Here is an 11,404-nt window from a genome sequence, read left to right on the forward strand (position 1 = left end):
AAAACTTAGAGCCTCATTCAAATAGTCTTTTTTCTAGCTCATACCTCTTCTTTTCTCAATACACACGTTTGTATATATACTTGGAATATGTATCTGGACCTACAGAATTCATAAAATGCATATACAATGTGTTAAGACCTATTGGAACTAATGATTTAAAAGGTGAAGTTTATAATGAGCTGAAGACTGTTTCCCATGGCAAGGAGCAATCATTTGTTGCATAATTAAGATACAAGAGAATTATCTTCATTAAAAAATACGCAGTGGTCATGGAATCAAGGAATTGGAGTTAAAAAGGACTTTGGAGATCACTACCATTATATGGAAGAAGAGATGAAGACCAATGCAGGGAATTAATCTGTCCAAGGAAAGACAGTAAGGACTAGAACCCATTTTGAATCTTTCCATTTGTCTGGCTGTATGCTTTTAACATGTTGTTGTTGTTGTTAGGTGATGCTGAGTTGGTTCGGATTCGTAGCAAACCTACACGTTGTTGTTGTTAGGTGCTGTGGAGTCGTTTCTGACTCATAGCAACGCTATGCACAATAGAACAAAATACCACCCAATCCCTTGCCAGCTCCATGATCCTTGCTATACTTGAGCCCATTGTAGTAGCCACCGTGTCAATCCATCTCGTTGAAGGCCTTCCTCTCTTTTGTCGACCCTCCACCTTACCAAGCATGACATTGTTCTCCAGGGAATGATCCCTTCTGACAATATGACCAAAGTAGGTGAGATGAAGTCTGACCATTGTTGCTACCAAGGAGCATTTGAGCTGCACTTCCTTCAAGACAGACCTGTTAGCTCTTTTAGTGGTCCATGGTACTTTCAGTATTCTTCCCTAGCACCACACCTCAAAAGCATCAACTCTTCTTCTGTCTTCCCGATTTATTGTCCAGCTCTCACATGCATATGAGGCAACTGAAAATATCATGGCTTGTGTTAGGTGTACCTTAGTCCTCAAGGAGATATTCTTGCTCCTCAGCACTTGAAAGAGTTCCTTTGCAGCCGACTTGCCGAGTGCTATACGTCATCTAATGTCCTGACTGCTGCTTCCATTGGTGTCGATTACAGAATGAAGCAACCTGAATTCTTTGACCACCTCAATCTTTTCTCCATTTATCATAATGTTGCTTATTGGTCCAGTTGTGAGGATTTTTTTCTTCCTTTGTATTGAGATGTAATCCATACTGCAGACTTATTCTTCAGTCTTCATCAGTAAGTGCTTCAAGTCATCCTCACTTTCAGCAAGCAAAGTTGTGCTGTCAGCGTATCGCAGGTTGTTAATGACACTTCCTCCAATCCTAATGCCACATTTTCTTCATATAGTCCAGCTTCTTGGATTATTTTCTCAGCATACAGATTGAATAAGTATGGGGAAACAATACAACCCTGACACATTCCCTTCTTGATTTTAAACCATGCAGCGTCCCCTTGTTCTGTTTGAATGACAACCTCCTGGTCAATGTACAGGTTCCTCATGAGTACAATCAAGTGTTTGGGAATTCCCATTCTTCTCAATGTCATCCACATTTTATCATGATCTACACAATTAAATGACTTTGCATAGTCAAGAAAACACAAGTAAACATCTTTTCTGGTATCCTTTGCCTTGAGCCAAGATCCATCTGACAGCAGCTATGATGTCCCTTGTTCCACGTCCTCTTCTGAATCCAGCTTGCACCTCTGGAAGTTCTCTGTCAGTATACTGCTGCAACTATTTTTGAATCATCTTCAGTAAGATCTTACTTGTGTGCGATATTAATGATATTGTTCAATAATTTCCACATTATGTGGGATCACCTTGCTTTGAAATGGGTACAAATATGGATCTCTTCCAGTCAGTTGGCAAGGTAGCTAGCTATCTTCCAAATTTCTTGGCATAACTGAGTGAGTGCCTTCAGTGGGGTATCTGTTTGTTGAAATATCTCAATGGGTATTCCATCAATTCCTGGAGCCTTGTTCTTCATCAGTTCCTTCATTGCAGCTTCGACTTCCTCCTTCAGTACCATTGGTTCTAGATCATATGCCACCTTCAGAAATGGATGAAGATTGACCAGTTATTTTTGGTACAGTGGCTCTGTGTATTCTTTCCATCTTCTTTTGATGTTTCCTGCATCATTCAATATTTTGCTTATAGAATCCTTCAATAGTGCAACCCAAGACTTTAATTGTTTCTTCAGTTCTTTCAACTTGAGACATGCTAAGTGTGTTCTTCCCTTTGGTTTACTAATTCCAGGTCTTTGCATATTTCATTATAATAATTGATTTTGTCTTCTTGAGCTGCCCTTTGAAATCTTCTGTTCAGCTATTTTTTATCTTGTCATTTCTTCCATTTACTTTAGCTACTCTCCACTCAAGGGCAAGTTTCAGAGTCTCTTCTTTCATTCATTTTGGTCTTCTCTTTTTTTCTTGTCTTTTTAGTGCCCTCTTGCTTTCTTCATGGATGATATTCTTGATGCCATTCCACAATTCTGGTTTTCGGTCATTGGTGTTCAATGCATTAAATCTATTCTTTAGAAGATCTCTAAATTCAGGAAAGATATATTCAAGATCATATATTGGCTCTCATGGTCTTGTTTTAATTGTCTTTAACTTCAAGTTGAACTTGCATATGAGCAGTTGATGGTCTGTTCCACAATCAGCTCTTGGCCTCTTTTGGCTGAAGATATTGAGATTTTCCATCGCCTCCTGCCACAAATATAATCAATCTGATTCCTGTGTGTTCCATCTGGTGAACTCCATGTGTACAGCCACTATCTGTGTTGTTGAAAAAAAGGTATTTGCAATGAATAAGTCATTGGTCTTGCAAAATTCTACCATGCGATTTCCAGCATTCTTTCTTTCACCAAGGCCAAATTCCCCAACTACCAGTGATTTTTCTTTGTTTCTAACTTTTGCATTCCAGTCACCAGTGATAATTAACACATCCTGATTGCATATTTTGTCAGTTTCAGACTGCAGAAGTTGATAAAAATCTTCAATTTCCTCATCTTTGGCTTTGGTGGTTGGTGCATAAATTTGAATAATAGTAGTATTAATGGGTCTTCCTTGTAGGTGTATGGATATTATCCCATCACTGACAGCATTATACTTCAGGACAGATCTTGAAACATCCTTTGTGATGATGAATGCCATGCCATTTTTCTTCAATTTGTCATTCCTGGCATAGTAGATCATATGGTTGTCTGATTCAAAATGGCCAAAACCAGTCCATTTCAGCTCACTAATGCCTAGGATATCAATCTTTATGTGTTTCATTTCATTTTTGACAACTTCCAATTTTCCTAGATTCATATTTTGTATATTCCATGTTCCTACATACAAGAGAACAAAACACTGCCTAGTCCTGCAGCATTCTTTCTTTTTTTTTTTTTTTTTTTGATCCTTTTGTTGCAGACACTATGTCAATCCATCTTGATGAGGGGTTTCCTCTCTTTCACTGTTCCTCTTCTTTACCAAGCACAATGTCCTTCTCTAGAGACTGGTCCCTTCTTATAACATGTCCAAAGTATATTAAGACTAAGTCTTGCCATCCTTGTTTCCAAGGAGCTTTCTGGCTCTATTTGTTCCAAGACAGATTTGTTTGTTCTTCTAGCAGTCTATGGTATATTCTATATTCTTGCCAACTATAATTCAAATTCATCAATCCTTCTCTGGTCTTCCTTATCCACTATCCAGCTTTTGCATGCATATGAAGTGATTGAAAATACCATGGTTTGGGTTAGGCATCCTCAAGGTGATATCTTTGCTTTTTAACCCTTTAAAGAAGTCTTTTGCAATAGATTTTGCAACACATTGTTTGATTTCTTGACTGGTGCTTTCATAGGTGTTGACTGTGGGTCCAAGTAAAATGAAATCCTTGACATTGTCTATCTTTTCTCTGTTTATCATGATGTTGTTTATTAATCCAATAGTGAGGATTGTTGTTTTCTGCATGTTGAGGTGTAATCCCTACTACAGACTATAGTCTTTGATCTTCATCAGTTAGTGCTTGAAGCCCTGTTCACTTTCAGCAAGCAAGATTGTGTCATTTGTGTATGACAGGTGGTTAATAAGTCTTTCTCCAATCATGATGCCAGCTGTAGTATACTTGATAGAAAATATGTTAGACCATTTCCAAAATCTCAATTCAAAATAAATACTGCTAATTGACCATAGAATTATAGTCTTGATTTCACTTAATGAGTAGTTTTTTTTTTCCTTATGGATATTAGTTCAAGTTGATTCTTTAGCCCTAACATATTTTTTCATATATGCCAAATTATATGTCAGAAATAGGTTATTTTCAAGTTGTCAAACTATAAAAATAATTGATACACATCTTAGAGAAGAATGGACTAGTTTGGCAAGGGTTTAATCAGTATTGGCTTTAAAGGCATATGGCCTTTTGTTAATATCTCTCAAAGTGAAAAAAATTCCCAGATTTTCTTGGAAGTTGTGTACACTTTTGCCAGTCAGTCTATCATTATGTGAGTCTTAAGTCACTTGCAGTTTTTATATGTGTGTATGTGTGTTTTAATTATGCCTTCTCTTTAGAGCTTGTGTTCTGAGCACTATAAAGCACAAGTCAAACAGACTTGATCTATACTATTAAGACAGGATGGTTTCCTTGCACTAAAATACTCTTTAGTGGAAATGATCATCAAGGGCAAGGCTTCTCAAATTTAATGTGGATCTGAATCATCTGGTGATCTTAGTAAAATGCAGATTTTGATTCTGTAGGTCTGAGGCAGGGCCTGAGATTCTGCAATTTTAGCCAATGACCAGGGATGCTGATGCTGCTGGTCCTCAGACTACTTTGAGTAGTGAGGAGTTAGAGGACTGAATGAGCTTGGAGAACTTTCCCCAACCCTCCCCTCACTACCAGGATGTTGTTCATATTTTGGGAAAGGAGAGCCTCAGATCTACTACTTTTGCAGTTCTGGAACCACTAGCAATGTGTTCACTTTCAAACATCAGCTCACCTCTGAGTCCAGTTTTATCAACCTGGTCTTTTTGGTGTGGAACAGGTAACTCACAGAGGTTCTCTATGTCCAGCTAGTGAAGACAAACAGAGCAATGTGATCCAGACCCATGCAGAAACTACACCATCAGGTAACATGAAAAATAAAGGGAGCTCAGCCAAGGAGTAGGGAGCTCTGGTAGCATAGTGCCTAAGGCATTTTGACTGCTAACCAGAAGGCTGGTGGTTCAAACCCACCAGCCACTCCTCAGAAGGAAGGTTGGGCAATCTACTTCCGTAGTGATACTGCCTCAGAAACTCAAGGAGGGATTGCTATGAGTCCGATCTGACTCGATGGCAGTGGGTTTTTGGGGCCACAGAGTAGGGAAGTCGTGAATGTTTCCTTTCAAATGGAGATTCAGGTTTTTGACTCCAGTGGGGGTGCCTGTCCTTGTAGAGATTCTCATTGCCATATCCTGGTCTTTGGAGCTGTTTCCACGGATGCTTGGTTTTCTAGAACTTTTATTGGACACTTCTGATGTGAGTGAGCATCCTCTCCTTTTCTGTCAAGATTTTGCAAATGGGTCTATTCCAGAGAGAGAACTAACTTCTGCCTAAATTGTTCAGAAAGATAAAAAATAAAGCAAAAACCCTCTCTCTGAAAGACTGTGCAAAAGGTCAGCACTTTCATGAAGATTCACCCCTAGAAGGGCAAAAGCCCCAGAGTAGTCCGAACCTTGCAGAAGAAGAAATTTTTGGTCTCTGGAGAGTCCTAAAAGCCTAGTTTGGCAGTTGTCATTGTTCAAAGTATTTTAGAGTTAAAAAGAACTCAGATGGTCTATACAACACTGTGTTGGAAATTGAGCTTCGTCATCCCCTTCGTATGTTTTAGTGGGCTTTGGGTTGGTATGGCATTTTACTCCACAAACTGGGACTGCATATGCTACTATGTACTGTAAATACTCATAACCTCATAGCAGAAAATACTGTACCCACTGAATACGTAAACAGCTGTACTGGGAAGATAGAAAATAGTCTTTTATTTTACCTAAGTGATAGAAAAATAGTCTTCAAAAATACATTGTTAAACTTACGGGTTTGTATTAAAGTAGAATTTGTATGTACAGTAAGGCAGTATTTCCATGAGCATCCTGCTGTGATTATCTCTTAATTAAAGTTAATCTTTTGGGATTTTTTTTCCCCCACTAAGAGAAGACTAGGGTGTGTAGTATGTTATCTATCCTGTTGAAATGAAGCAGGAAAACATTTTAGATGGATTTATCATATGAAATTCATTTGCCTGTCATGGAAGAAAATTTTACTTTCCAAAACTATATTCTATAGAGGTTTGAGAATGAAGTAAAATTTAGGGGAAAAAAATCCATGCTCAGCAGATTCAAACAATTTTAAGAAAAAAATTTGAGGCATCATTTTTACTTGAGTAACTGCAGTAAGGTATAGGAGCTATGTAAACAATTCGTCGGGAGTTCTGGAATGCATTCTTTCCTTCAGTGTGTTGTGTTTAGTTAATCCTAACCATTTCAGGATTAATAAAATGCAAGAGGAGTGCACAGGTGAAGCAATTGATTTCCAAAAGCAGTTTTCATGGCATTTTCTCTGTATCTTTCATTTTCCTGAATTAAACAGCTTTGACTGTTTCATTTCCTTCTGTCACATACTAAACCCTAAGAAACTTTTCCAAAGGGTTATACCTATTGGCATTGGCCCTCATGGATACTGAGCAACGTGCTTTTATTTCATTGATCATATAATTTTATAACTACTTGCAAAAAGTAAATCTACAAGTCACAGTTAGGAGACAAAGTGATTTGCTCTGGAACTGGCTGCTGGAGAAAGGAAACTGGCTGAAAATGGAGCATACGGAAACAAGCGAACAGCAAGTGAGTTTGAGTATTTTCATCCTAACCATTTTCTTGAACATCCTCTACTAGATTCCATTTCATTGACTCTGTAGTGTTACCTGAAGAAAAATCACATTGCAGTCGATCATTCCTTGAGTCCAGCTATCAGTTAAAGGAATGCATGAAACACGCAGGATCCAGGTAATCCAAGCCCCCCATCCGGAGTCTGCAGTTGTTTGGTGTCACAGGGAAGCCGGCCAGGTTTTTCTCAGCTTGATTCTGTTGATGTGACGGAGGAGCCTCTTTGCCTGGTTCTTCCAACCAAGTCCCATTTTGAGCTCGAGGGTCTTGCACTAAGATCAGGATGTTGTTATCCATCACCCTGGACACCTTAGCATACTCCTTACTAGTTCCTGGAGAACCCGGCTTCTCTGTCTTTTCGCTGTTCTCTTTCTGTTTTGGTAGTAATGCTAGTGCGCCATCTTTGTTGACCTTGTGAATCTCGACATAATCCAAAGCTTTTGCAGAGAGAAAAGGGGTTTTCTGCTGGGGCAGCAGCCATGCTGGGTCTTGTTCAGGCTTGGAATGAAAGCTTTCCACCTTTATTGGCTTGTCTACCTTTCCTTCCCCTTCAGTCTCGATAGTTTTAGATCTTTTCATAGCGTCCTTTTCTGCTTTGTCCAACAAAGTGGTGGCTGTACTCACAGGGCCCATGGTGAGCTTACACAGATCTGCAAGGTTGTGGTAAGAAGATTGTGAGATGTGGTGGCTGGGTAGTGACGGTAAAGGCCACGTTGAAGATTTGGATCTGTCAGCATGAAAATACAGTATTTTACCTTCCAAGTGTGTATCCTGGGGGTCATGGGTGCAGGTAATATTCACTTCAGGATTCTTTGGCTTCTCAATGATCGCAGGGGTGTGGAATGTAGGGGGATCTTCTTGGAGTTCCTCACACTTTTCAGACAGAAGGGAAGGGCTGTCACAGCTGCCCCGGCCAGAGTCATTGTCAGGATCCCGGTGAGTAGGCTTCAGGCTGTGACTTGGGTATTCCTTTGAGTGGGCTGGCATTAGATGCTGGTCCTCACTGTCATCCACTTCTAAAAACTCCACCAGCAAGTCCTCACAATCTGAAGTGGGAGGAAAGTCTTGGCATCCCAAAGCACTTAGGAGTTCTTCAGATTTGCCTTTCTGTTAACAAACAAACACAAGGAGAGATATTTGTTAGCTTCATAATGGTCCAAATCAGTATACCAGCACAGCCATGTCTGATTGGCTTGTTACCATGGGCAGGTGGGATGTGGTAATAGCCTCCCAGAATCCCTAAACTTCAGACATTTTTGTACCAGGCCACCTGTAATTATCTCCTGGAGACCTAGTGATCTCCTTCAAACATAGCAGCCTAGAAAACCCTAAGGGGCAGTTCTACTCTGTTGCATGGGGTTGCTATGAGTTGGAAATGACTCATTGACACCCAACAACAACAACAGCACTTTTAAAAATCAACTCATGATTTTAACTTAGTCTCTCTCTAAGCAAAAAAAAAATCATGAATTTAATGGCCAAATATTAAACACACAGTTAAATAAACATGCGAACATTGCATAAATAAAAGCTTATGAAACATCTGAAGCAATTGTGCTCATGAATGCATTCAGCCCTTTGGGATCACTGGCAGAGTAGCTCTGAAGTCCGGCTGCTGATTTCCTAACCTCCTCCACTACTTTCTAGAATCTGGCAAAAGAGTTGATTCTCGCCTCTTTTTTCTACTGCTATTTCTCTTTTTCCCCTTGTTCTTTTCTTCTCCCTTTTTTCCCTTTTTCTTCCTTCCTCTTCCTATCCCATTTTTCCTTTCCTCCTTCTCCTCTTTCCCACACTCTTGCTTTCTCTTTTTCCAATGCTATATTTTCTCCCTCTCTTCCTATTCCTCTTTCTTCCTTCTTTTTCTCCCTATCCTCCTGCATCTCCCCCTTTTTCTTCCTTTTGCCCCTTCTCTTACTTCCCTTTCTTCTTCCTGTTCCTTTGACTTAGATCAGAGAACTGTGACTAAATCTTGGTTTTGTCACTTATTAGATAGATATATGATTTTGGACGAGTTGCTCCCTGAACTAATTTCTTCATTTGTAAAATGAGGATAATAGTGCCCATCTGGCATGGTCCTTTTGGAGATTGGACATAATGTGCTGTGGATCGAGAGTCCTTGGGTGATGCAAATGGTTAATATGCTTAGCTGCTAATTGAAAGTTTGGAGGTTTGAGTCCTCCAGAGGCATCATGGAAAAAAGGCCTGGTGACCTACTTCTGAAAAATCAGCCCCTATAGAGCAGTTATACTTTGACACAGAGGGTGGCCATGAGTCAGAATTGACTTGACAGCAACTGTTTTTTGCTTGTGGACTGAACTGTGTCCTCCTAAAATATGTATGGAAACCCTAACCCTTGTACCTGATTTTGTTTGGAAACAGAGGTTTTCCTTTGTTATGTTAGTGAGGGCATATCAGAGGAAGGTGGGTTCTATACTTAACTACCTCTGAGTTATAAAAAGAGCTGAATACACACAGGGGAAGACAGACATAAAGGACTGCCAAAAAAGGCCAAGGAATGTCAAGATCATCATGGGTCTAATGACATGGAAGGAACTCCCTCTAGAGCCATGCCCTAAATTTGGACTTCTAGCCTTCTGAACTGTGAGAAAATAAATTCCTATTGTTTAAAGCCAACTACTTGTGGTATTTTTGTTACAACAACACTAAGAAACTAAGGCATAATATAATTAAGAATACTAAAACGAATTTTTTTTTTTGGACACAAAAAGCATTTATTTTATCATTAATTACTGTAGCTAGAATCAAGTTGCATGCTAGGCAGTAGTTAACTTAGTTGAGACATTCATGATAGTCTGTAAAGGTCAATGCTAGGACTGGGCAACTGGGTAAGAGCAATGTATCCAGTGCTCTAATGCCTGGGCTCTACTCCCTGCTCTAACATTTGCAATCTGGGGCTCACTTCTCACATTCCTGCACTGCCAGCCTCACAACACCTGTGTCAAGTGAGACAATGTATAGGAAATTACTGTTACAGACATCAGTGTCTGAGTGAAGCCTTATATTTCAACCTGGAGAGAAATTAAAAATACTGTAACCTGAGACTGAAAGTGTTCCACTTGTGAATGAGAACCAGACAAAGATGCCCTCTATCACCACTTCTATTCAACATTGTATTGGAAATCTTAGCCAGAGCAACAAGGCAAGAAAGGGAAATAAAAGGCTCCCAATTTGGCAAAAATGAAATACAACTATCTGTTTGAACTGTCAGCCTTTGTCTTAGGCCTAGGCACTAGGCTGCCAGAGCTGCTAACCAAACTCACTGCCATAGAGTTGAACCTTCTTGGGTTTCTGAGGCAGTATCACTATGGAAGTAGATTCCGACTCATGGCAGTGCTGTAGGACAGAGTAGAACTGCCCTATAGGGTGCCCAATGCTGTAAATCTTCACAGAAGCAGACTGCCTCATCTTTCTCCTGTGGAGTGGCTGGTGGGTTTGAACTGCTTACCTTTTGGTTAGCAACCAAATGCTTTAACCACTATGCCACCAGAGTTCCTTCATTAGCCATTAGAGAGATGCAAATAAAAACTGCAATGAAATATCTCCTCCAGCATTAATAGCAAAGTTCAAAAAAAAAAAAAAAAGAAGGAGAAAGTGCTCTTAGAAATGGGGGGAAAAAAAAGTGTAATAAAAATGGTGACATAAACTCTAAAATACAAAAAAACAGAAAACAACAAATTATGGTGAAGATGTAGAGAGACTGGAGCCCTCATAAACTGCTGGTGCGACTATAAAACAGTGCAAGCACTGTGAAAAATGGTATGGTACTTCCTTCACAATTGCAAGTAGAAACCCATATGATCCAGCAATCCCACTACTAGGTATATATCCTAGGGAAATAAGAGCCATGACATAAACAGATAAATGCACAACTACATTCATCACAGAGGTATGCACAATAGCAAAAAGATGGAAATAACTTAAGTGGCTATCAATGGATAAACAAACTATGGTACATGCAAACAATGGTATACCAAACAATGTTACAGACTGATGATGAATCTGCAAAATACTTCATAACACAGATATACCTAGAGGATATTATAAGGAGCTCTGGTAGCATAGTGCCTAAGGCACTTGACTGCTAACCAGAAGGTTGGTGGTTCAAACCCACCAGCCACTCTTTGGAAGGAAGGTTGGGCAATCTACTTCCGTAGTGATACCACCTCAGAAACCCAAGGAGAGAGGTCAATATGAGTCGAGTCCGACTCGATGGCATATAACAACAAGAACAACAATAACAGAGGATATCATGCTGAGTGAAATTAGTCAATCACAAAAGGACCAATACTGTATGAGACCACTACTGTAAAAAGTCAAGAAAAGATTTAAGTACAGAAAGAAACATTCTTTAAAGGTTACTAAGGGTGGTAGGAGAAGGGAGGGCAAATCACTAATTAGACGGAAAACACATATGAACCTGGGCAAAGGAATGACAATACACAATAAATGGGAGGTCAGCACAAAATGATCAAGGCAAAGGAAGACACTGGAGGAG

At 39.6% G+C, this 11,404-nt stretch overlaps 1 protein-coding gene across 1 annotated transcript in view; it reads right to left on the reverse strand.

Annotated features, from left to right (window-relative positions):
• Positions 1–6,972: 6,972 nt before the first annotated feature.
• PRLR (prolactin receptor) overlaps positions 6,973–11,404 on the reverse strand; it is a 28,899-nt gene continuing 24,467 nt past the window's right edge. Inside the window, exon 4 of the mRNA XM_007953236.1 lies at positions 6,973–7,995. Within this exon, the coding sequence (XP_007951427.1) occupies positions 6,973–7,995 (1,023 nt within the window). The remainder of the gene's footprint in view (positions 7,996–11,404) is intronic.

The sequence above is a fragment of the Orycteropus afer genome, unplaced genomic scaffold, assembly GCF_000298275.1.
Source record: "Orycteropus afer afer isolate SDZICR_OR568_19922 unplaced genomic scaffold, OryAfe1.0 scaffold00378, whole genome shotgun sequence".
Classification (NCBI taxonomy): domain Eukaryota; kingdom Metazoa; phylum Chordata; class Mammalia; order Tubulidentata; family Orycteropodidae; genus Orycteropus; species Orycteropus afer.